A 27,020-nucleotide genomic window follows, 5' to 3' on the forward strand; every position below is an offset into this window, starting at 1 on the left:
TTGATGTTGGAACGTGACAGAGAAAAGTGAGGCATCAGCAATGGATGACTTCACTCTTAAACTCATAAGGCTTGTACTTGTTGCTTTATGGATTTGGCTTTTACCCAGTTAATTATGTTTGTGCCATTAGTCCATGGGCTTTAGTTTTTTCCAGCTAGGAAAGCCCAGTACTACAATAACAAACCTTTGGAATGCCACTTAATTCCTCTCCACTGAGCCTCCACTATCTTTGGTCTTGGAAGTCTTGTAAGAAGATGTTTAATTATCATAGTTATGCTACTTTTTGTTAATAAAATACTCTTATACATTAATTTAAAATGATTAGATGTGCTTTTCTTCCCTCCCTTTCTCTTTCATTTCTTCATTCATTTGTTCACCTAAAGCAGCGGCTTCCCATCTAAGATCCTCAGGCTCCTGTGGATTTTTTTTTTTTGTAAATCCAATTTCCTTATTTCTTTTTTCTATTTAAAAACAATATTTTACATTTTATTATAGTTTACAATCAATATTATTTTGAATTAGTTGTACAGGTGTACAGAATAGTGGTTAGGCAATTATATACTTTACAAAGTGTTCCCCCAATAGTTCCAGTACCCACCAGGCACCATACATAGTTATTACAATATTATTGACTGTATTCCTTATGCTGTTCTTCACATCCCATGACTATTTTGTATTTTGTAACTACCAATCTGTACTTCTTAATATCTTCACCTTTTCTCCCAGTCTCCCAACAGCCTTTCCCTTCTGGCAACCATCAGTCTGTTCTCTGTATCTATGAGTTTGTTTCTGTTGTGTTTGTTTGTTTATATTGTTCTTTAGATTCTGCATATAAGTGAAAGCATATGGTATCTGTCATTCTCTGACTTCTTTCACGTAGCATAATATCCTCTAGGTCCATACAAACTGAGGCAAATGGTAAGAATTCATTCTTTTTTTATGGCCAAGTAATATTACATTGTGTATATGTACCACCACATTTTTACCCACTTGTGTACTGCTGGGCATTTGTGTTGCTTCCATAGCTTGGGTATTGTAAATGATGCTGCAATGAGTATGGGGGTGCATATATTCTTTCAAATTAGTGTTTCAGGTTTCTTCAGATGTATACCCAGAAGTAAAATTACTGGGTCATATGGCAGTTCCATTTTTAATTTCTGAGGTAAGTCCACACTGCTTTCCACAACAGCTGAACCAATCTGCTTTCCCTAATAACAGTGCAATAGGATTTCCTTTTCTCTACATCCTTGCCAACACTTGTTTGTTGATTTATTGATGATAGTCATTCTGACAGGTGTGAGATGATATTTCCTTGTGGTTTTAATTTTCATTTCTCTAATGATTAGTGACAGGGAGTATCTTTCCATTTGTCTATTGGAAGGAGAGAATGAATGTGCAGGTGGGAAAGAATTCAGGATCCAACATGTTGTTTGAGGAGCTGGATAACAGTAATACTACTACTGGCTAGTAATAGTGCTACTAACAGCAATAGTAATAGTAGTTGCATATAATAATAAATATAATTGATAACTTTTCTCAAACATTTATGCTTTATATATTTTGCTAATCATTTTATATAAATTAAATACAGACTTCCATATTGACCTCTTAAAATTAAAGCAGGGGTACCCAACCTCCAGGCCATGCACCAATAATGGCCTGGGCCTGTTAAGGACTGGGTTGCACAGCAGAAAGTGAGTCTGAATGTAATGCACTTGAATCATCCCAAAACTATCCCCCCTGTCCATGGAAAAACTGTCTTCCATGAAACAGGTCCCTGGTGCCAAAAAGTTGGCAACTGCTGAATTAAAGGGTGAGAGAGATAAAGAACTCAACACGTAGTCTTTGTCCTGGAGCCTTACCTACAATCAGGTAAGTTGCTGTCTGTTAAGATACGCTATAATGTTAAATAAGGAACTGTTTAAATCTAATATTATTGTTCACAACAACAGACAAAAATTAAATTTGTTTTAGATCCAGTGAAGTATTTAGACTGGCCCTACAGTCATACTAGTAAGTGATGTTCACAAGACATCAAGAACACAATAAAACTGCCGATTTTTTCTACTTAAACACTCCTCAGAGACTTTAGATGATGAGCTAATAAAATGAGATGCTGTTAATTATGTTCCTGGGTAATTTTTATTCAAAATGGATTATTTTGCTTTTCCAGCAGAATCAAACCATTTATTATAGATGAAGGAGTATAAATTGGAGCTGGATGAAATACAATATAAGGTAACAGTACTGAAGGGTAGCGATTGTGCAGCTGTTCTGGTCCACAGCAGCTTCTTCATCAGCCTTCCCTCACTGTTAATGAGAAATAACTGTTTTTGAATTATTTAGCTAAGATTTGACCCTATCAACTAGATTTCCATTTTGCTTTAATAAAATAATCCTGTAATTACTGTTGTTCCACAGTGAAGAGAGCTGCCTGGTAAGTAATGAGCTCCCCAGCATGCTATATTTAAGCAGACCCAGGATCAACACTGGAAACATTGTAGGGGGAAATTCTTTTCTTTTTTTTTTTTTTAAGATTTAATTTATTTATTTTTAGAGAGGGAAGGGAGGGAGGGAGAGGGAGAGGGAGAGAAACATCAATGTGAGGTTGCTGGGGGTTATGGCCTGCAACCCAGGAATGTACCCTGGCTGGGAATTGAACCTGGGACACTTTGGTTCCCAGCCCGCGCTCAATCCACTGAGCTACGCCAGCCAGGGCTGTAGGGGGAAATTCTTTACAATTGGTCTATGTGTAAGGATTTGACTAGGAATATTTTTAAACTAATTTATTTACTAAATATTTTTGGCCCCTCTCTTAGGCCAGGTACTATGGAAGGAAATGTTGGGTAGCTCACAACTTTTGTTTTCAAGGAAAATATGGTCCAGTATTTCTTCTAAATTTGAGGTTCCACAAATTTATCTCAGTAAACTTTATATCAGCTCTCTCTTTTCCACCTTTTCAATATTTTCTTGGGTCTCAATTTTTTAAATAAAAATTTTGTGCATGGGTTTTTAAATATAGAGACATATATGAGGATAGAATCCCACCTTCTTTCTGGTATCAGGTAGCTGTTGCTGCATGGCAAACCAGGGGCTTTGAACAATAAGCATTTGTTGTTGGAGCTCACATATTTGAGGGTCAGCTGAAGGTTAGCTGAACTAGGCTTCATTGGCAGGGCCATTCTGCTCATCTAAACTATATTCATGTAACTTTAGGTTGGTCTGGGCACCCAGGTGGTATATAGATCAGGCAAAGAGAAAGTGATTGTAAGTCAGCCAAGATTTCCTCCTCTCTGAACCAGAAGTATAGGACTAGCACAGGAGATCCCTGTTGCACAGATCTAGGATCTCACTCCTGCAGATCAAGCCCCCTGGATCCTCTCTCCACTGCCAGAGAGACAGGCTATTAGCCAGTAAGGAGATGTCATGTCTCCCTGGCCCGCAAAGACATGCAGAAACACTGAGAGGGTTGGGTAAGTCTCCTCTGTCCCTGCAGCTAAGAGGACAAGCAAAGCCTTATCATCATGAGAGAACCAATGGCCTCTTCTGCTGTCTCATCAGCCCACATAGAGAGAAACAACTGTGCCTCCTTTGTGGCCTCAGAAAGGTACATAGCGATTTGACCCCAACCCAAAACTGATAGAAAAAAAAATGACATGAAGGTCAAGGGGTCCAAGAGCCTAATGGAGCCATGAACCCTGAAGAAAAAAAATATAAAATATTCAGATGGACCTTTACTGCAATGGACAACTTCAACAAAAATATATTATATGATGACTTACATTCATGTATAATGTGTATGTGTGCACACATTCTGCACATACACACTCACACACATTCCCACACATTCATGCTCACTCACACACACTCAAACACACACACTCACACACTTTCCTAGAACTAAAAATAGGATCTTAAAATTTGAAAAATCAGTAGATGAGATGGACTTGAGGATGGCCCTGGTGAGACGCAAGTTATTGACCCATAATATCACATGGAAGAAATCTCTAACAGCAGTGCAAAAAATTCAATGGGTTAGAAATCATAAGAGGAAAAGATAAGAGATTTAGCTACTAAATCCTAGAGGCCTAACATGAGAACAATCAATTTCAAAAGGAAAAAAAAAGAGACGGATTGAAAAGTAACAATAGTTATACAAATCAAGGAAGAAAATACCCTAAGAAGTAGACAGATCTGAACTTAGTTCAAATTGATTTGTAAGAAAAGCCTCAGACCTCTTGTGAAATTCCAGAATAAAGTATTTTGAAAGAAGCAAGTGCCCTAAATTCTCTCCACCAGATAATACCTACTTACATTATTAAAAAATAAAATAACATATGTACAAGGTTAGAAAATTCCATGGTTCATAAACAGTGAAAGGGAAAGTAAAAATCTCCCTACATTCTCTACATTCCTTTATTAACAGTTCCCTGTGACTTCTCCTGCCCCCCAAGTTTATGCATATTCCAAAATATAGATCTACACAGATGCTTTTTTATTATTTATATTAATAAAAATTCTGTAGTTTACCATCCTTGGTCACTTAATATATCTTTCATATTAATATATGCCTAATTTTTAAATATTGTAATGTAATATGGGCATGATGTGATTTTGCAACTGACCCCCTTATTAAATAGGCACTTTAATTTTATTACAGTTGTTTTTCTTTTATAAACAATGCTACCATGAGCAGCCATCTAAAAAAATCTCATAGATTTTTTTGTAAACCTATCTACAGGGAAATTTCAAGCAATGAAATTACCAGGTCAAGGCACTTGCATATTTATTGATTAAATGCCTTAAAATATTCCTAGCACATAGTAGGCACTAAGTAAATATTTTTAAGCAAATTAAAATGGTCATATTATTCTCCAGAAACATGGTATTAATTTATACCACATATTAAAGACTTAAAAATCATTACAGTATGTAGAATGGTCACCCCCCAAAAAGGCATGTTCGTGTCTTAATCTCTAGAACCTGTAAACATGATCTTATTGGGAAAAAAATATCTTTGCAGCTGTGTTTAAATTAAGGCACTTGAAACAAGGAGATCATCTTGGATTACCCAAGAGGCCTTAAATCCACTAACAAATGTCCTTATAGGAGTTAGGTAGAGGGAAATGTGACAGATCCATCAAGGTGAAAGTGATGTGAAAGACAGAGATTAGAGGGAGGCAGCCACAAATCCAGGAAGACCAGGGGAGCCACCAGAGGCCATTAACAAAATATCCCCTAGAGGCTCTGAGGAAGTGTGGTCCCGCCAAAATTTCACTTTAGAATTCTACCAGAACTGTGAAAAAACAAATTGCTGTTGTTTAAGCCACCAAGTCTGTGGTCTTCTGTTATGGCAGCCTGAGGAAATGAATACAATCATTATTGTTAAATTGGAGCCTGGTGGTAAAACAGGAAAGAGCACTTAGAGTTTGAATGCAAACTGATTATGAACCAAACAGGAGATCAAATTCCAGGGTCCTGCCCCCGATAGCAGCCCTCTTTAGCCTTCCCCCAAACCCCTGGGTCAGCTCCAGTGTGTGCATTCTCTCTTGGTCATATCTGAAACTGAGAGCCAAAACAACTAATCAAAGGAATGCTAACACAACTTATGAAGTTTTCTTGATTTTGGCACAGGCACATGCAATACTAATTGATTCAGTTCATACTTTGAGAGGGAAGTTTATAAATGCTTTGGGGTTTTTTTTTCCTTCAAAGCTCAGGTGGTGGCAGATGGAGATTTACATATCTACATCCATCTAATTGTAATTGATCCAGCGAGGGTCTTTCCAGAGATGGGGGAGCCCTTTTGCAGTCTCCAGTCTCTTCCCTGGTGAAAAATTATCATGCTGTCTGGAACAAGGCAGTATACTCCCTTCATAAACATTGTGAAGCTAATTACCAAACAATTCCATCATAGACTGGCTTAAAACCATGAAGTGACCCCCTCTGTATTCCAAGCCACTGCTCTCTCACAGGCCAATTCTGACTTAATGAAACTAATCTTGCTTTATACTTAGATAACACTTATCGTTTAAAAAGCACTATCAAATGTAGACTCTCAATTCTATTATGTTGTTTCTCATAACAAAATTATGAGATAGAAATTAGGCAGGATGATTGTATATATTGTATACAATAGTCTAGAAGAAGAAAATTGAACTTCAAAAGTCTACACCACTTGTCCAAGCTCTAGATTTCAAATCCACTGAATCCCCTACACCATAATGCCTCCTGAGGATTGACCTTCTGAGCTAGAAATAAATGAAAAAATTAGCCTGTTTATCATCAAGTGCTCTCTCTTCTTTGAAGGTGAGGTGTCCCTGGACTGAAAAGGAATAATCTGTATGCACACATGCAAAAAGGGACCAGTATCAAGGCATTTCTGATCATCCAACTTCCCATTATCTTCTGACTTAAACTCATTGCTCATGGTATGTTTTACATTGAATAACATTCATTTAAAAAATTCTCTCTCCCTGACCTGTGTGGCTCAGTTGGTTGGGTGTTGTCCCACAAACCACCATATGCTTGAATCCTGGGCATATGCTTGTGTTTTAGGTTCAGTCTCTGGTTAGGGTGTGTATGAGAGGCAACTGATGGATATTCTCTTTCACATCAATGTTTGTCTCCCTCTCTTTCTCTCTCCTTTCCTCTCTCTCTAAAAATAAATAAGTAAACATTTTTAAAAATTACCCCAAGTTGAATTCATTTTTGGGTTAAATATGGGTTTAGCCTCTACTATCAACAACACTCTGGTCTCCTGATATCATATGTCTTCTGATAACCAAAGAGGGAGACTATCAGAGAGCTCATGTATATTTAAAATTTATACGTCTCAATACATAGCTCTCAAAAGATTGGAAGCCTACATTTCTTTGGCAAGTCGTCAGTAATAATAATTAAAGTTTCCAGGGTTTGTTCTCTATAGTACTACAAAAAGCAAATTAAAAACAAGATCAGTTGTACTTTTTGAAAATGCTGACAAAACATTCTTCATTTTTTATGACTACTAGAAACAAAAAACATTCTTCCCTAAAGATAATTCACATTTCTGTTCTGTGGATCATAGGAGTAATAAGTAATTTTAATTAAAGGCAAGAGATCTAAATTTATATATTAAAATTCATTTATTCATCAAATATGTATGGAGTCCCCACTCTGTGCCGAGCATGTGCTGGGGCTCTAGGAGTGAGCAAAACAAAGTCTCCAGTCATAATAAACACACCTTCCACTGCACAAAGTCAGACGGTGAACATATATCAATTTAGTCTCCAGTTTTTAGCAAAGCATATTTAGAGACTGAATTTCAGTCCTGCTGCCCTCACCCACACACCCTGAACTGGAAGATTACAGAAAGCTATAAACAAAGCAGCTAGCCCTCACATATACAATTTCATTTAGGTAGCCAAGAAAAAAATTGCCACAAGAGTAACATAGACACACACAAAAGCAATCATTCAAAAATACCAGAAAATGCTATTCCTTCATGGGAATTTGTAAGGATGTAGACTCCTCAGAAAGGTGGGACTCTGGGAGGGAGTACATGTTTACCAAGGACAACTCCTGGTGCCAGGGGTGGGGTCTTCTTCCACTTTCTTGCACCTGTTCTGCTGTTATACTCATACATATTCCCAGAGACTGTGAAGGGACACAAAACACAGAAAAAAATGAATTACAATGACTCACAAAGCATTTGTTCATCCCACAAAGTGTTTATGAGCATTTGCTATATATCCAGCATAGCAACAAGTTTCTGGTCTCTTCAAGCCTTGCTCTGCTATCAAAGGAAAAACTATAAGCAAAACTTGAAGCAGTATATGATTTCATATGCATTAAAAATTGCCCCTTTAGTACTAGGGAGCTTTTCTGTGCTGAAAGAATGGTTTTTCATCTCAACTGCAGTAGTGGTCATATGAATTTAAGTGGTTAAATGTCATAGAACTATTCACACAGACACATAAAAAAAAGTGCATGCCAAAACTGGTCATATCTGAGTACAGTCCATAGTCTACTTCATTGACCAATGTCAGTTTCCTGGTTTTGGTGCTGTAGTTACAGAAAATGTTGCCTTTAGGGGAAGCTAGGTGATGGGTACAATGTACCTCTCTGTACTATTGTGTATTGTCTTGTGATTCTGTAATTATTTTAAAATCAAACTTTGAATAAAATAACATGTCAAACTATTTTTTAATTGCCTCTCAAGTGATGTGCCTTACACAATGTCTGAGCCTTAACCCACCAACCTTTTATAGAAATAATAGTGAAATATAGTAATATGAAAGAGGCAAAAGAAATGGTAAGTAGGGTATGATATAGTAGAAATTCAACAAATTATTCTTTCTTAGGTGTCTGGGATATAATTAATAAATAAAAATAATAATAACAGTAATATATAATAATAGCTTACTTCTATAGTATCTACTATATGCCAGACTCTATTTTCATATATTAATTTATTTAATCCATTCAACATCCTTGTGGCATGCATATATATTATGAGCCACATTTTAGACATGAGGAAACTGGGGCACAGAGATGTTAAGTAACTTGCCAATGAGACCTAAATTTGAACCCAAGATGTCCAGCTACTAACCATCTAGTGGAGGAGCCCATGTCTTCTCTTACTTTGAATACATTTTGAATAAATGTATATGTGAATAAATGTATCTGTGAATAAAACAATGCTTTATGCATCACATTCTGGGTTCCACTGAACATTAGATAAATGATGGCATGTCTGAACACATATAGCAAAACATTTTTATTTTAAAATATTTCTTTTCTGTGTCATGTAATACTTCAATGTGCTAAGTGAGGTCTCAAAAAACTCCATTGATTAAAAATATGCTTCTTCTGCCAGGGCTACTGTGTTAGGGCAGACAATGCACTTCCATGAAAAATACCTCCCTCCACCAATAAATCTATACCATCACTCAATATGAAGACTAATTGCTAAGGAGTCACACATCAAATGCCAGTTTCAAACAAAGCCAAATGCACTGATTGATCTAACTTATTTATATTTAAACATCACAATCATCCCATGTAACAGGCAAAACCCACAGTATTATGCTGGTTTTCAGCTAGAAAAATGAAGCATTAGAGAAATTAAGTACTTTGTTCAGGTTTACTTTATGTCAGCGCTCAAACCCAAATCTTCTAATGAACATCCAGAGCTATCCCAATACCTCTAGTGACTTCCAGTTCTTACTTCTCCTTTAGAGAAAAAAAATGCATGGAAAAAAGAAAAGCTTCTGGAATATTTTATAAAATTGAAGTATGATCTGCCTCACAATTCCAAAGTTAAGAAATAAATCTTTAGACCAAGAATTGCAAATCCATTACCCATGTGGCCTGTGTATGTTGTGATGATTAAAGGTGGTCAAAAATTCTTTGATCCTCACTCCTTGTGAGGTAGAATATATGTTTCTCTTTTTAAATATGGGTAAAATGATTGGATTAATCAATAGAATATGGAGGGTGGGACACTGTGCCAGCTTCCAGGTTCAGGTCTCAGGAAACAGACAACTTCACCTTCCTATCCCTTGGAATTCCACCTACTTGAGAAACAACATGAAGAGGCCTGAGATTATGTGAAGAGCAAGTGGGAGGTTCGAGACAAGGTGGTGGAGTACATAGCAGCTGCACCCACTACCTCCTCCTCTGACCACATCAAAATTACAATTAAATTATAGAACAATCAACCTGGATAACCATTTGAGGACTAGCTGAACAGAAGTCCTATAACTACGGATATAAAGATAACACATCAAGACTGGTAGGAGAGTCAGAGCCCTGAAACTGGCTCCATACCCAGGTGTGGCAGTTAATCAGAGGATATCTCAGCTGCCAAGATCCCACTGAGAAGTGAGGAGTCTCAATTCCACAATGAGCTACTCAATCTTCAATGCTAGTGCCAGGAAGAGGAACCCACATAACATCAGGCTGTGAAAAAAAGCAGGAATTCTGTCCATCCAGGGGAGATAGAAGGCGACTGGAAACCCAGGCACCCTCTTAAAGAGCTACCATGCAAATTCTTATTCACAGGCACTCACATTGGGCTCCAACAGAGAAACTGCAGCCCTGCGGTGAAAGTGGGATACCAGAGATGCACAAGGGAAAATGACTGAGTTGTATAGCTTGGGGCTAGGGTTGAAGGGGTAGCTGCCATTGTCACTGTGTTGAGCCATCCACTGTGAGGCTGATAGGCACCATCTTTCTTCCCTCCACACACACAAAATCTTAATCTGCATTAGCTTGATGAACTACATTAGCTCTACCCTGAGAACTCCCTAAGACTCCACCCCACTGCAAAAGTCTGAAGGACCCAGGCAGATAGCAGCTGGTCTTGCTGCCCTGAGACTTTTGCTGAGTAACCTCAGGCCCAACACTGGCATCCAAATAGTCAAAATGGGCTTAACTTGAAATATATTCCACACCATACCTGGATCAATAGCTTCTCCATCAAATATGGTCTCATACACAACAGTTTCCTTTCAAAAACAAAAACAAAATATTAACAATAAAGTCAGCCTGATAAAATTACTTTTGACATGTATTGAGTACTTGGAGCAGGTGACTTACAAATTATCTCATTTTTCTTGTGCAGAGGGCTAGCAACCTGGGTTCAAAAATTTCCTGCTGTTTTTGTCTCCTCCCAGCCCCAGCCCCTACATCAGCCCCTACCAACCATACCCTCTCTTAATTAAGATCTTTTTATTGATGTGAAGCCTCTTTTCTTGGATGGGAAGTGTTGTGGGCTGAACTGTGTTCCCTCAAATTTCATATGTTGAAGCTCTAACTCCCAGTACCTCAGAATGTGACTGTATTTAAAAATAGGTCCTACAAATAGGTGATTAAGGTAAAATGAGGTCATATGGGTGGGCCTTAATCTAATATGATGGGTGTCACTATAAAAACAAGAGATTAGGACACAGACAAAACAGATGAGAAATGGCCATGTGAAAATACAAAAAGAAGGCAGCCATGTGCAAGCCAAGGAGAAAGACCTCAGGAGACACCAAGCCTGCCAGCACCTTTCTCTGAGACTTTTAACCTCTAAAACTTGAAGAAAATAAATGTCTGTTGTTTAAGCCCCATAGTCTGTGCACAATACAGGTGATTGGCTGGTATCAGTTTCAGAAAGAAAGGGGCAGTAGAAGAGAGCATTGAAAGAGAACTAGCTCATGAAACAATGTCATGATCAGTCAGGATTCAGATGGAAATATCCATTGTTAATGGAGCAGCATGTAGAAAGTAAAAAAGGGAGATGGAAACTAAAAATGCCTTTTCTTGTTCTGCTCCACATTTATAATTCCTGTATGGTTGTTTATATAGATACTTTAATGAATGAGCATCAGCCAATTCAAGATTTCTGTTCAGGGTGCAGATTCTACCATCTGCTAAGAAACTCCAGGGTTGGAGGACTTACTCATTTTTATCACATATATAATCTATTTTCAAATCTAGATCTTATTTTTAGTAATAGTAAATAATCCTGTATTTTCATTTGTCTAGTGTTATTTTTGTTGAATACACATACAATATTTGCAGCAAAATTTTTTTTTATTATTTCAATCATTGTTCAAGTACAGTTTTCTCCCCCCTACTCCTGTTCCAGCCCCTCCACCACCCCTCCCCCATTCCCCCCATTACCCCCCACCCCTAGTTTTGCAGCAAATTTTGACCAAAGCCAGATTCTAAGACTGGATCTGAAATTCAAGTTTTCTAATACACAGAAATTCAACAGAAGCAGATAAATTGAAGTAATTTTATTTCCTTTCTATGATGCCTGGGTAAATTTACCATATGTCTATGTGGAAGGACTTTTTGTTTAACAATAATTATAGAGGAAAAGTAGGCCTCTTTCTTCTACTATAAAGGGATCATAAAAATGTACTTACTGTTAATACCTCTAGTTTTTTATTTCTGTTCTCCATGACAATCTTTTCTGTTTGATTTGTACCTCCTGTTCAATAAATAAATAAATAAATAAGTAAACAAGCAAATGGTAGGTGTCTGATGAGTGGCTTTTTTAAATCACACAATTCATAATAATCATCTTACCTGCAATATGATTTATTCCCCTATATGAAAAGAAAATTTGATAAAATATCAGTTTCATTATGCCACCACATAGCAAAAAAAAATTAAATTGTTGCAGTTCATGACTATTATCACATCTCTCTCATCTCCATTTTTTTTAAAAAATGCTGTTATGATAAATAAACTGATCCCATTAACCATTGACACCTTCCAATACTGAATCATAAATTATCTCTGCTTAGTTAATAAAAATTCATAATCAACTACATTTTTGAAGCCATGATTTTATGCTCCCTGAAGTATTTTTGGATTGCAATGAAAGCATCTGCATTTTTTTCCATTTCTTCGACCTCTGTCCAGCTTCACATAAATTCAAAACAATGTGAATAGGAGGCCTGGATTTATCACCTATCTCTTGGCTAGTCCCTGGTGGTTGTCAAACAGCTGCCCATGAACTGTGTGCCGCAAAATAATATGGGGCGTTGTTTGGCTTGTCTGCTCACAAATTGATTTAAAATCTATTCTCACAGAAAACCTGTTTCAGATGTTTAAGGTAGAAGCCAAGGATATGTTGTTTCTGTTTTTTTAAAGATAGAGCAGGTTTGGAGCCATGGTGAAAGGGACCATCCCAAGTACTTTCCTTTGTGCCCCTAAAGGCACTTAGGCAGAAGCCCTCAGGGTAAAATCATCAAACCTCAACTGATTTCAATTCTGCATAAACATCAGATGCTTAAAAGAACAAAATCACATACTTGGGTTTGGGTTTGGGTTTGGGCTTGGAGATTTCCTTGTCCATTTTCTGACAGCATTTCATAATGTTTCCGTATCCCCAAAGCAGGAAACATACCCAGGAAAACAACCCGGCAAAAAAAACTGCCATCAGAGTGAAGATGAAAGGAATGTACCAGTCACTGGATGTATATGTGTTGATAGCTGTGTACAAAATGGTCAGGCCTTTTCTTTGCTGGAAAATATTATTTCAAAGCAAACAGAGCTTTAGCCTATATTTTCAGAGAATATCTGTTTACAAATAGCAGCATCAGCATAGAACCATGGTCCTATACAGACAATGGGGTATATCTTCAGATATACAAGTTTCTGTATATACCGCACACAGTACTGAGGAACACCCAAGCCTAGAGAAGGCACCAATTTAAGGATCTGAAGACTTGAATTGTATGCAGTGATTGCTCTGTGAACTTGGACAAAAACATTTCTCCTCTTGACTTCAGTTTTCTTATCTATAAAATCAAGGGGTTGAACTAGATGATATCTGAGGTTTTTTAGGCTTTATCTACTCTACACAGGATAAATCCTTTTGTACATCTTGAGAGAACAGTGTGTTCCTGAAAATCAAATAGTCTGGTGGAAAGATTTACCATCCATATTGTAAAAAAAAATGACTCTCTTTCAAAGTATAGAAAACTATAAAATATACTAACCACACGGTCTGCTGAACATACTTTATCCTTGGGTGACTCAGAGGCCATTGTGGAGTTCTGTAGAGGCTTTGCTTATCTATTTTTGAAATAACAAAACACTAAAGGGTCTGCTAAACTTCACAGGATTGGGTCAACATTAGGTGAAATGATGAACATAAGTCATGTAGTATAGTGCCTGCCATAGGTAGGTGCCCATTACTACAAACAACATGGTCACACTCCTGTTACAATGTTTAAACATCCTATACAATGTTTAAAAGTGTCTGTTTGTGAGATTTGTAACTGGTAGATCTCATTGACTAGTGGGCCTTTCTGGTGGGCAGGGCATTCAGACCATTCAGACATAATTAGTTTCTTGAGGGTCCACTCTGCTCCACCTGCAATCATCACAAACTCTCTTTCACCCACAGTTCACACTCACAATTTATAGTCACAGATGCACACTCTAAAATGCGGCTTGCTGGGTGGGTGGATAGAGAGCAAGTAAGCATACAGGTGAAGGTGATACCCTAAGCAGCCTTTTAGCCTTTCTAAATGAAACTCAAATTTACAAGAGAATATTTCCCACACAGAGACCCAGATTAAATTCCATAACTTTTTACTTCAGGACTGGTGGTTGGACGAGGTGGCACATTGGCCCTGGTCACATAAATATCTATAATAGCAGTGCCTGTCCTGGGCTTGGTGGCTTTGCCATATTTCAGGTTGTCATCGGTTATGTGCACCACAAGATGGAACCGCCGCTGCAATTCAGCTCCAGATTCAAAGTTAAAAGGACTCTTCACAATTAATTTTGGAGTATTTGAACCTCGAGTTGGGTCAAATCCAAAATGATGGTTCTCATTTCCTTTAAAAGGGATAATTTAAAAATTATAATTATTTTGAGATATATTAAAAGATCTCAAACTGTCATACATAGCTTTTAGAAACACAATACATGCAAATAAATAAAATTGCTACTGTTCTTTGAATTCCCACATCTATACAAGGTCCATAATAAATTGAAGTCAAACAATAAATGCAGTTAATTAGAAAAAATTGTTTTAAACGTTAAGATAATGAGTTTGATCTCCATATAAGGTCAGCAAACATCAGACTATTATCCAATTATTTTGCCTTAATTCCTCCCTCTTCCTTTATCTGCCACTCAAAGACATTTTATTTCTACCCTCAACTTAGTCTGGATCAATATCAAATGGGCCACAAATATCTATTTAATCCCCATTAAGTTTCGAGTCCAGTCTCAGTGGTCTTGGATACACTATTGTAAACAACATGCATGTAGTCTCAACCATCATCTAGCAAGAGAAGCAGACATTTAACTAATTCTTATAATTAAGTAAGGTATTTACAGATGTCCATGCTCCCATTCTTTTTTTTTAATCATTGTTCAAATACAGTTTTCTCCTTTCTACTCCCAATCCAGTCCCCACTCCCACCCTCCCCACTTCCCTCCCATTACCACCCTCCCCTTAGTTTATGACCATGTGTCCTTTAAGTTTATTCCTGTGAACCCTTCCCACTGTCCCCTTAAATTCCCTCTTCTCTCCCCTCCAGCCACTGCCAGCCTGTCCTCTATTTCAGTGTCTTTGGGTATATTTTGCTTCTTTCTTTGTTTTGTTGTTTAGGTTCCTGTTAAAGGTGAGATCACATGGTATTTGGTTTCACTGCCTGGCTTGTTTCGCTAAGCATAATGCTTTCCAGCTCCATCCATGCTGTTGCAAAGGGTAGGAGCTCTTTCTTTCTTTCTGCTGCATAGAATTCCATCATGTAAATGTACCATAGTTTTTTGATCCATTCATTTACTGAAGGGCATCTAGGTTGCTTCCAGCATCTAGCTATTGTAAATTGTGCTGCTATGAACATTGGGATGCATAGGTTCTTTTGGATTGGTGTTTTAGTATTCTTAGGATAGAGTCCCAGCAGTGGAATTGCTGGGTCAAAAGGCAGATCCATTTTTAGTTTTCTGAGGAAGTTCCATACTGCTTTCCATAGTGGTTGTACCAGCCTGCAGTCCCACCAACAGTGCACTAGGGTCCCCTTTTCTCCACAACCTCTCCAACACTTGTTGTTTGTTGCTTTGTTTATGATGGCCATTCTGACTGGTGTGAAGTGGTATCTCATTGTGGTTTTAATTTGCATCTCTCTGATAGCTAGCGATATTGAACATCGTTTCATGTGTCTTTGGATTTTCTGTATGTCCTCCTTGGAGAAGTGTCTGTTCAAGTCCTTTGCTCACTTTTTAATTGGATTCCTTGTCTTAGAGTGTAGTTGTGTAAGTTCTTTATATATTTTAGAGATTAAACCCTTGTTTGAGGTATCATTGGCAAATGTTTTCCCATACAGTTGGATTTCTTTTTATTTTGATACTGTTTTCATTAGCTGTGCAGAATCCTTTTATTTTGATGAGGGCCCATTTGTTTATTCTTTCTTTTATGTGCATTGCTCTAGGGGACAAGTCAGTAGAAAAGTTTCTGCGTGAGATATCTGAGATTTTCCAACCTATGTTCTCCTCTAGGACTTTAATGGTGTCACATTTTATATTTAAGTCTTTTATCGACCTTGAATTTATTTTTATATATGGTGTAAGTTGGTGCTCAAGTTTCATTTTTTTTTTTGCACGTGGCTGTCCATTTCTGCCAACACCATTTGTTGAAGAGGCTATTTTTATTCCATTTAATGTTGCTGCTTCCTTTGTCAAATATTAATTGACCATAGAAACTTGGGTTTATTTCTGGGCTCTCTGTTCTGTTCCATTGGTCTATGTGCCAGTTTTTAATCCAGTAGCAGGCTGTTTTGATTACAGTGGCCTTGTAGTATAGTTTAGTGCCGGGTATTGTGATCCCTCCTAGTTTACTCTTCTTTCTCAAAATTGCAGCAGCTATTCGAGGTCATTTATAACTCCATATAAATTTTTGAAGTGTTTGTTCTATGTCTGTGAAATAAGCCATTGGTACTTTAATAGGAATTGCATTGAATGTGTAAATTGCTTTGGGTAGTATGGACATTTTGATGATATTAATTCTTCCAATCCATGAACACGGTATATATTTCCATTTGTTTGTGTCTTCCTTGATTTCTCTCCTCAGTGTTATGTAGTTTTCTGAATACAGGTCTTTTACCTCTTTGGTTAGGTTTATTCCTAGGTATTTTATTTTTCTTTTTGCTATTTCAAATGGGATTTTTTCCTTGATCTCTTTTTCTGCTGTTTCATTGTTGGTGTACCGAAATGCCTTTGATTCTGGATATTGACTTTGTATCCCGCTGTTTTGCCAAATTCATTTATTAGGTCAAGCAGTTTTTTGGTAGAGTCTATAGGATTTTCTATGTATACTTTCATGTCATCGGCAAAGAGTGACAGTTTTGTTTCCTCCTTTCCGATTTGAATGCCTTTTATTTCTTTTTCTTGTCTGATTGCTGTGGCTAAAACTTCCAGTACTATATTGAATAGAAGTGGTGAAAGTGGACAGCCTTGTCTTGTTCCTGATCTTAGTGGAAAAGATTTTAATTTTTGCCCATTGAGTATGATGTTGGCTGAAGATCTCTCATATATGGCCTTTATTATGTTGAGGAATGCTCCCTCTATTCCCACTTTGCCGAGTGTTTTTATCATGAATGGGTGCTGTACCTTATCAAATGCTTTTTCTGCATCAATTGATATGATCATGTGGTTTTTGTCTTTGCTTTTGTTTATGTGATGACTTGTGAATCACATAAACTGACTTACATTTACTGACTTGTGAATATTGAACCATCCTTGCATCCCTGGAATGAATCCCACTTGGTCATGGTGTATGATCTTTTTAATGTATTGTTGGATGTGGTTTGCCAGTATTTTGTTGAGGATTTTAGCATCAATGTTCATCAGTGATATTGGCTTGAAGTTTTCTTTCTTTGTTGTGTCTTTATTTGGTTTTGGAATTAGGATGATGTTGGCCTCATAAAAAGAGTTTGGGAGACTCCCATCTTTTTGGATTTTTTGGAATAGTCTGTGAAAGATAGGGGTTAGCTCTTCCTTAAATGCTTTGTAGAATTCTCCTGTGAAACCATCTGATCCCAGGCTTTTGTGTGTTGGGAGTTTTTTGATTACTGCTTCAATTTCATCTGCTGTTATTGGTCTGTTCAGGCTTTCTGCTTCTTTTTCATTGAGTTTTGGAAGATTATATTTTTCTAGAAAGTTGTCCATGTCACCTAGGTTTTCAAATTTCTTGGCATACAGCTCTTTGTAATAATTTCTTACAATCCTTTGTATTTCTGTGGTATCTGTTGTAATCTCTCCTTTCATTTCTAATTGTGTTTATTTGGGTCTTCTCTCTTTTTTTCTTGATGAGTCTGCTTAAAGGCTTGTCGATTTTGTTTATCTTTAAAAAGAACCAGCTCTTGGATTCATTGATCCTTAGAATTGTGCTTTTAGTATCTATGTCATTTAATTCTGCTCTGATCTTGGTTATTTGTTTCCTTCTGCCTGCTCTGGGCTGCCTTTGTTGTTGTTCCTCAAGTTCTTGTAGACTTAGGGTTAGGGTGTTTGTTTGGAATGTTTCTAACCTTTTTAGGTGGGCCTGTATCACTATGAACTGCCCTCTCAGGACTCCCTTGGCTGTGTTCCACAAGTTTTGGGTTGTTGTGAGTTCATTTTCATTTGTTTCTGGAAAACTTTTGACTTCTTCCCTAATATCATTCTTGACCAGTTCATTGTTTAATAGCATGCTATTTAATCTCCATGATTTTGAGTGTTTTGGGTTTTTTTCCTTCAGGTTGGTTTCTAGCTTCAGTCCCTTGTGGTCTGAGAAAATGCTTGGTATGATTTCAATTTTCTTGATATTCTTGAGGCTTGTTGTGTGTCTTATCATGTGGTCTACCTTTGAGAATGTTCCATGTACATTTGAAAAGAATGGATATTTAGCTTCTTTTGGATGGAGGGCTCCGTATATATCAGTAAAGTCAATTTCATCAAGGGTATTGTTCAATGCCACAATATCTTTGTTGATATTTTGTTTAGAAGATCTGTCCATTTTTGATAGTGGGGTGTTAAAATCTCCCACTATAATTGTGTTGCTGTCCATATCTTTCTTGAAGTCCTCTAAGATTTTCTTTATGTATTTGGGTGCTCCTATGTTGGATGCATATATATTTACAATATTTATGTCTTCTTGATGGATTCTTCCCTTGAGTATTATGAAATGACCTTCTGGGTCTCTCTTTATGGACCTTTTTTGGAAGTCTATTTTGTCTGATATGAGTATTGCTACCCCGGCTTTTTTTTTCCTGTCCATTTGCTTGGAAGATTTGTTTCCAGCCCTTCACTTTCAGCCTGTGTAGGTCTTTTATCCTGAGATGGGTCTCTTGTAGACAGCAGATATGTGGGTCATTTTTTCTTATCCATTCAGCTATTCTATGTCTTTTGATTGGAGCATTTAATCCATTTACATTTAAGGTTATTATTGATAGGTACTTATTCATTGTCTTTTATGTACGTGTGTTCCTCTCTCTCTCTCTCTCTTTTCCCTCCCTTCTTTAAAGCAGTCCTTTTAGAATCTCTTGCAGAGCTGGTTTGGTGGAGGTGTATTCTTTTAGACTCCTGTTGTCTGGGAAGCTTCTTATTTGGCCTTCTATCTTGATCAAGAGCCTTGCTGGATATAGTAGCCTTGGTTGCAGCCCTCTGGTTCTCATTACCTGGAGTATTTCTTGCCATTCTCTTCTGGCTTGAAGTGTTTCCATTGAGAAGTCAGCTGTTAGCCTTATTGGGGCCCCCTTGTATGTTACTTCCTGTTTCTCCCTTGCTGCCTTTAAGATTCTCTCTTTGTCTTGAAATTTTGCCATTTTAATTATGATGTGTCTTGAGGTGGGCCTCTGTGGGTTCCTCTTGGTTGGGACTCTCGGTGTTTCCTGGATTTGTGTGACTTTTTCTCTCATCAAATTAGGGACGTTCTCCTTCATTACTTGTTCAACTAGGTTTTCTATCCCTTGCTTTTCTTCTCCTTCTGGTATCCCTATTATATGGATATTATTACGTTTCATATTGTCTTGCTTTTCTCTTAATCCCTCTTCATTCTTTCTGAGCCTCTTTTCCTTTTCTTGCTCTTTCTGGATGCTGTTTTCTACTTTGTCCTCCAGCTCACTAATCCAATCTTCTGCTTCATCAATCCTGGTTTTCATTCCTTCTACTGTGTTCTTCAGTTCAGAAATGGCATTCTTCATTTCCTCTTGGCCCTTGTTGAGAGTTTCTATTTCCTTTTTCATGTTTATATAGTTTGCAGTGAGATTGTTGTAGCTTCCCTTTAGTTTCAGATCGCTCATTGTGAGTTCATTGAACTTCCTGATAATCATTGTTTTGAACTCACTATTTGATAGTTGAGTTGCCTGTATTTCATTTAGCATTTTTCCTGAGGCTTCCTCCTTTCCTTTCAAGTGGGGATTGTTTCTTTGTTTTCTCTTTGTTCATGGGTTTCTTCTTTTTTCTTCTTGTTTGTTAATTTGATCTGTTCTAATTCCTTTTTATTATGGTGTGAACTTCTATGGTAGAATATTTGTGAGATTCAGTGGTGCAATCTCCTTCATGTATCCTGGTGCTCACAGCTTCCCCCTACTCTTTTTTGTGATCAGCTGGAGGAGTAAGGCAAAATGGTTTAAAACAGCAAGACAGTATACTATGATATTTACTTTAGCAGCCAGTAGAGAAGAGAAGGGTTATCCTTTGGCTCCCTATAGTGTTCACCATGAACCTCCACCCCACTATCCATGTTTTAGAAAGGATGGAAAGAAGGTAAGACTCTTATTGGGGATGAGAGGATTGTTAGTTGGATCTAGCAAGCTGTGAGGCTGTGGGAGATCAGATTCTAAGGTAGGGTTGGACTAAAGATTAGTATATAGGAGTAGTGTGTAAAAGAGTAGAGACATCCCCCACAATAGTATAGTTCAGAAAATTGCAAAGTGGGCTGAGATCAGGTAGGGGTATTGAGAAGCATTTACAATTATATAGACTAGGTCTTAATAGCAGTAATAGTAAAGTGACAGTCTTGTTGCAGAATTGATGAGGTCTAGATAACAAGAATAAAGAGTATAGAACCTTGAGAGGTGTATTAATGGAACACAGATGAAGGATAGTAACTTATCAACACACTGTGACTGAGATACCAGGGGGAACCTATCAAATGACAGTATAACCAGCCAAGCAAAGAAGATTATACAGAAAGAAAAAGAATACCAAAATATTATTAAAATAAAAAATGTTGGAAGAGTGAGAAAAAGATAATACAAATTACAGTAACTTGCAAGATTAAAAAAAAAAGGAAAGAAAAGCAGAAGATGTAGTGCAGGAGAGATAAATTTGGAGTGGAAAGAATAATATTAGGATGAATGGAAGAGAAACATAAGGGATTGCGAGATAAAAATAATAAGAATTGAAAAATAAAATGTCACATAAAACACAAGATAAAATCAATCAACCAACAACAGCCAGAGAAACCAAACAAAACCAAACAAAACAGAAAACAAACAAACAAACAAACAAAAACAACCAAAAATGTCTTGTTGGTTTCTAACTGGCCAGACCAGTTTTACTGATCTTGCTGGCTTCAGCTGGCCAAGGGACCTTTGAAATGCTTCTCTCTCTCCCAGCCAGATCTCAGTAAGTCTGTCAGGTAGCTTGGGCGCTCCCGAACACACTGGCTGTTTGGATCTCACTTCCACATTCCTCCAGACTCCGGGGTCCTGCAGGTTTCCAGCTCTATGATCTCAGGAGGCACCCGCGATGTTTTGGGATTCACTCCACCCTCCCTGGGGATCGTAAAAGGGCACGCCCCTCCCCCAAACTTTTGAGATTCGGGGTCTAGGATCACCCTAAGCGCCTTGCCGCAACCCTTCCGGGATCAAAGCGTGTGAGAGTCAGTCATCCTGACGGTGCATGAGCCAAGCCGTTTCCAGCTCTGTGTTCCCCACTGAACCGTACTCTAACCAGGTGTTGGCGCCTTTCCCAGCTCCCCCAGTCGGGCTGGCTGGAAATCTCTGAGCCACCACTGTAGGAACGCGCCAAGCACCATGTCCCTCCTGGGATCGCAGCACGCAATTCAGGCCTCCCTATGGGGTGCGAGCAGAGCGGGGCCCAGCTCTGTACTCTCCACTGATCTGCACTTCCACTGGGCTAGGGGTGCAGGCGCCCTTCCAGGCTGCCCCTGGTCCTGTCAGCTAGAGTCCCTCACTCCTCCCAGGTCTCTGGGCGGGTGTTCATAGTCCCTGGGTGATTTTTTCCCAGTCCAACTGGCCAATCTGTTCCTTTCAGCAACACGTTCTCCCCTGGAGTTGCTCATCCCCCATATTCGGGGGAGAGAGCAGCGATTTCCCTCTCCCGGGAGCCCTGGGGCAGAGCCCGGAATACCGGGCGGGCCTGGGATCTGCACACCCCTAGACCCCGCACTGATCCCTGGGCCCCTTTTGTCCTGTAGCCATCTCCTTACCGTCTGGTTTTCCAGTGAGTGCAATAATTTTTGATGTCCTGCTTTCAAAAGTGATTCGGTAACCTAGCCCACTTGCTCTGTTTCGCCCACTTGCTCTGTTTCTCCACCGATCCGCGAGTTCCCCCCTCTTCACAGAAGCCAAGAAAAACACTGCCTAGAGTAAAGCCACCATCTTCCCTCAAATAAATAAAATCTTAAAAAAAAAAAGGAGTAAGACACAGTTCTGCAAGAGCCCAGGCCTCCTCTCATGTTCTCCTTCTCAACGGATAACCAGGAAATCTAAGATCCGGAAGAGGTGAGAGAGGCTACCAAGAGCTGCTCTTTGCCAGAGCGGCAGTCCTGGCAAAAGCCATGCTCCCATTCTTTCAGATACATGACAGCAGGTCTGAAATCCATACCTTAGCTATACTTCTCCTTGTTATACTATCTCATAATACCCAGTAATTTCCCTTAATATAACTTTTAATACTTTGTAATTTAATAATTGCTGATGTTAGTACTAGTTTAATGAACAATTAGTTCATGAATGTAAGATCTATATCTGTCTTGTACACTGCTGTATATACATCTTTTAGAACAAATTTGGTCTCCAATAATTTTCTTTCATATGTCAGAAGATAATGAGCAAAGTTGACATGTATCTTTGTGAATCTAACAATAATACAGTTGAAAACATCTATGATAAAGGACCTGTATTACTATCATATGAAAGGTGGCAGCTTTTTTCAGTCAGTACCAAGGACAGCAGACTTAACTCATTGTAACTTAACCTTCATTGTCTCCCTTGCTGGTCAAAAGTCTCTTCATTGTCAAGTATCACTGAAATTACTGATAGTTCCACAAGAGGAATTAGACTGGTATGTGGAAGTGAAAACAGTTCCTTGAGGAATCTTAATGCCATAGATATGGAATAGCTTAATTTTCATAAACATAGTTATTGCTAAGCTTATATCACTTCGAAGAGGATATAACTAATGTCAATTTAACACATGATCATGATTAAAAGAAATAATAAAATTATTCACCAGAAACTATCTCAAAATGCATTTCAAAATCTTGTGAATCTCTGTCATGGCAATTTAGTTTGAAGCCGTTGACATTTGTCCCAGCAACAACATTGTCCAAAATGATTGCCTTATATAGAGGGGGTATACAAACAGGTGCTTCATCATTCTCATCTTTGATGTCAACAGTGACCTGTCAATAATGAAGGAGGAAGAAATATCACATCCATTTATTGTGATTATTTACACAGAAAATTAGAAATAAGCATCTAGGTAGAAATAGGTCATCTAGAATTATTAAATTAAAAGTCTGGAATTTTGAGTTTGAAGAAATTCCTGCAGTTTTGTGTTGTAGCTGTCAATAATAAGCCAATAAGTTGGCTTATTACTCCTGGGTCAATGTGTCATTTGATGCAGAAGCAATAATGACCCTGTGTGGTCATTAGGGGGGGCTTTGGGCTCATTTAGAAGAACATATTGGAAGAAAACTCACAAATTACAGAAATGATGACAAAAGAAAAGCTGAAGAATGATGCTTCTAAAAATTGTAACACCTTGAAATTTTTAAATATTTGTGCTTGCCCTGGCCAGGTGGGTCAGTTGGTTGGAGTATCATCCCATACAACAAAATGTTGCGGGTTCAGTCCCTGTTGGGGACCGCCCTGCCTGGTCTTGGGAAGCTGTAACCCCCTGTGACTTAGGCTGAGAGACCTCCAGACCAGGAGCCACTAAGGAGACAAAATTTATTTCCCTGGCATGAATGCTGCCTGTTCTGTGCCTAACCTCCTATGCTTGATCAGTTAGCCAATGACAGGTAAGATTTCCCATGGAGGGAATCATCTAGGATAGGCATGATCACAAGGAGGCCTCTGGGAAGAGACTCGGGGCTGTGTAAATGAAGGGGTGATGGACATCAACCCCTGCCCCCTCGGCTTTGTCAAAGCCTGAGTCCTTGTTCTTAGATGTGAGAATTCCAAGTCTCCTGGGTGCCTTTGTCTCCTCTCTTGACTCAGGCCTGCAGAAATAACAGGGGCAATGCAGCCCAGACTAGAGATGGCGGACCCCAGGGTAATCAGGCCTGGGACATAGAATATGCAAGATCCTGTGAGGTCTGTTTGCTGGAGGATGATTAGATTAGAATTTAAAGGCATAGACAGGAAACCAAAACTAGTCCTTTGAGCCCTGTTAGTCCTTTCAAATGTTAAAACTCCAAACTTTGCCCAGAATCACAGCAGGGGTTCTGTCAGCATCTTTGAAAGTCACCTACTTCTTTTGATCCTCTCTGCCAGACTGTGAATCCACAAACTAAGTCTGTATTCTTAATAAAAATCTGCTTGGGAATGGAAACGGGGCACTCCCCACTAGAGAGAGTGACCATTCCATCCCTACTTCCCCACAGGACCTGGTTGTCTCTGTGTATGTTTTTCTCGTGTTTCAACGAGCCATCCATAGCATTTCGCAATCACTGCAGGCCGGTGAGCATGCATCAAGTCCCTAGTCAGAACACAGTATGGGAGGTGCCTATTGATGTTTCTCTCTCACATCCATGTTTTTCTCTCTCTCTCTATCTCTGTCTTTATCTCTATCTCTTTCTCTCCCTCTCTCTCATACTCTCTAAAATTAATAAACTTATCCTTGGGTGAGAATTCTTTTAATTTAAATATCTATGCTTAATGGCAAATGTGGCCCAAGTTTCCTTCTTTTTTCAAAATTTAGGGGCCTCCCCTGCACAAAACATTTTTCAATCAATCACAATATATTTTTTGGTAACAAAATGATTACTTCCAAGAATGCTCATCAGATACTTAATCAGAGGTTGTTATCAACCTTCTCTCAACTATGATTTATATTGAAAAAGATTAAAATATCAAGGATTTTTTAAAAAGAATTTATTTTTAGAGAGAGGGGAAGGGAAGGAGAAAGAGAGGAAGAGAAACATCAATGTATGGTTGCCTCTCACACGCCCCCTACTGGGCATCTGGCACACAACCCAGGCATGTGCCATGACTGGTAATCAAAACTGCAACCCTTTGGTTCCCAGACTAGCACTCAATCCACTCAGCCACACTAGCCAGAGCCAACTGAGAATTTTTAAATGTCAGTAACTGAATGACGGTCAGCTTATAAAAGTTATCTGCCCACCTGTTAAATGAGTAACAACTTTCTCAACAACATTTGCAGAAGAATCCCTGGTGTACTGATATTTGCAAGTATTACCTTTTAAAAATGTCTTTCATAATGTTTTAACAACACAGCAAATTCTTGAGGAATAATCCATTCTTCAATGCTATTTCTATATATTGAATATTTCTATTTGTTCTATTCAATATGTGAGGTGTTTTCATATGATTTTAGGGAGACTGCTGTGATAAGTGAAAACAGTACAGGGATTGAAATCAGAAACATTTATTAAAATTGACAGTAACCAGAGGTGAGGTCGGAGTGGGTAATGGGGGAAAAAGAGGGAAGGGTTTTCAGGAACATGTATACAAGTCACATGGACAAAACCAAAGAGGGGTAGGACCAAGGGTGGGAAGTGGGGATGGCTGGTTTGGGGGGAGTGGGGGGAGTGGTAGGAGGAAAATGGAAACAACCACACTTGAACAATAAAAAAAATGGATCAATGAAAAAAAAAAACTTTGGCCCTTCACCTTGCCAGATCCTTTATTTGATACAAATGATTTAACCTTGTTTTTCTCATCTGTAAAAAAGAGATCTCAATTTTTCCCTTCTTACAATGGTTGGGGCATAAATTCATCCATTTGTGTATATTTATTTAACACTTACACTATGTGCTAAACAGTGACCTAGACATAAAAGGTTCTCTGGTAAGCCAAACAGCCTGCCCTACTACAATTTACATTCTTAAAAAGGAGGCAAAGCAATAAACAAATTAACAAATAAATATATTAGGCAATGCCATATGGAAATTCACACTCTGTCGGTTAAGGAGATAGAGAATAGCAATGGAAATGTTTTAATACAGTGTTCAGAGAAGGCATTTCTTTTTTGACGCACTCCCCTATTTCCTTCCTCCTCCACTATATTTGGTATATGCCCTTCAGCAAGTATATATCCTCACAGAATATGTAGTATTTGGTCATGTAGTTTTAATTTGCATCAGTGATATTGTACTATTTACTACTTTTCTCACAAAGCACCATATTTTTTTGTTGTTTTTTCCATGTTGCTGTTTGAAGAACTAGTTTTCTAATTCTTCTTGATTCTTATTATCCCATCATATGCATCTACCTTATTTTACTAATTCATTATCCTAATGATTACCACATGGGTTGCTTCAAAATTCCATCAGCTCTGGCTGGTGTTGCTCAGTGGATTGAGTGCTGGACTACAAAACAAAGGTTTTCAGTTTGATCCCTGGTCAGGAGACATGCCTGAGTTGCAGGCCAGATCCCCAGTTGAGGTCATGTGAGAGGCAACCAATCAATGTTTTTCTTGCACATTGATGTTTCTTTCCCTTCCTTCCCCTCTCTAAGAATAAATAAATAAAATCTTTTTTTAAAATTTCACCATCACACACAACAGAAAAAGACCTTGTGGGCAGGTTTCCTTTGTGTAGAAATGTGATTAAAGTGAGACTAGTCATGTGGCTATCTGGATGGCAAACATCACAGCCTGGGACAAAGGCTCTGAGGTGCAGGCACTCTTGGTATGTTGAAACAACAGCAAGAAGTTCATGTGGCTATACTGAAATAAGGGGGAAAGAGTTAGAAGCTGAAGGCAAGGAGGCAGCTGAGGCTGAAAAGACCTTAGAAATGACATTGGAGCTTATGTTAAGTGTGATGGGAAATCACTGGAGAGATTTGAGGAAGAGGGTAATGTCTTTTTAAAGGTTCACTCTGGCTACTGTGTGAAGAGTAGATTGCAAAGGTCACATGTGGACATGGAGATTCTAATTAGGAGGCTGCTTCCCAAGCCCAGGTACTGCATGATGGTGGCACAACCAGGGTGCTAGCTGTGGATGGGTGAGAATGGAAGAATTGAGGATATATTTTGAATGTAGAGACATTTTATTTGACTTTGTTGGTGGATTGGAGAGATAGTTTAGTGTATAT

General features: G+C 38.4%; 1 protein-coding gene and 1 long non-coding RNA gene across 2 annotated transcripts in view; both read right to left on the reverse strand.

Moving 5' to 3' along the window:
• Positions 1–7,113: 7,113 nt before the first annotated feature.
• Positions 7,114–11,959, reverse strand: LOC118501656. The gene is made up of 3 exons (XR_004904286.1): positions 11,904–11,959; positions 10,445–10,493; positions 7,114–7,638 (listed from the first exon to the last, which is right to left on the reverse strand). It is a non-coding gene; the product is annotated as an uncharacterized LOC118501656 (long non-coding RNA).
• Positions 11,960–12,034: 75 nt separating this feature from the next.
• Positions 12,035–27,020, reverse strand: part of LOC118501896 (cadherin-related family member 3-like) — a 112,266-nt gene continuing 97,280 nt past the window's right edge. The window contains exons 13-16 of the mRNA XM_036031658.1: positions 22,966–23,137; positions 14,090–14,334; positions 12,810–13,009; positions 12,035–12,086 (exon numbers count right to left, since the gene is read on the reverse strand). Of these exons, the coding sequence (XP_035887551.1) occupies positions 12,035–12,086; positions 12,810–13,009; positions 14,090–14,334; positions 22,966–23,137 (669 nt within the window). The remainder of the gene's footprint in view (positions 12,087–12,809; positions 13,010–14,089; positions 14,335–22,965; positions 23,138–27,020) is intronic.

Source organism: Phyllostomus discolor, chromosome 7 (assembly GCF_004126475.2).
Source record: "Phyllostomus discolor isolate MPI-MPIP mPhyDis1 chromosome 7, mPhyDis1.pri.v3, whole genome shotgun sequence".
Classification (NCBI taxonomy): domain Eukaryota; kingdom Metazoa; phylum Chordata; class Mammalia; order Chiroptera; family Phyllostomidae; genus Phyllostomus; species Phyllostomus discolor.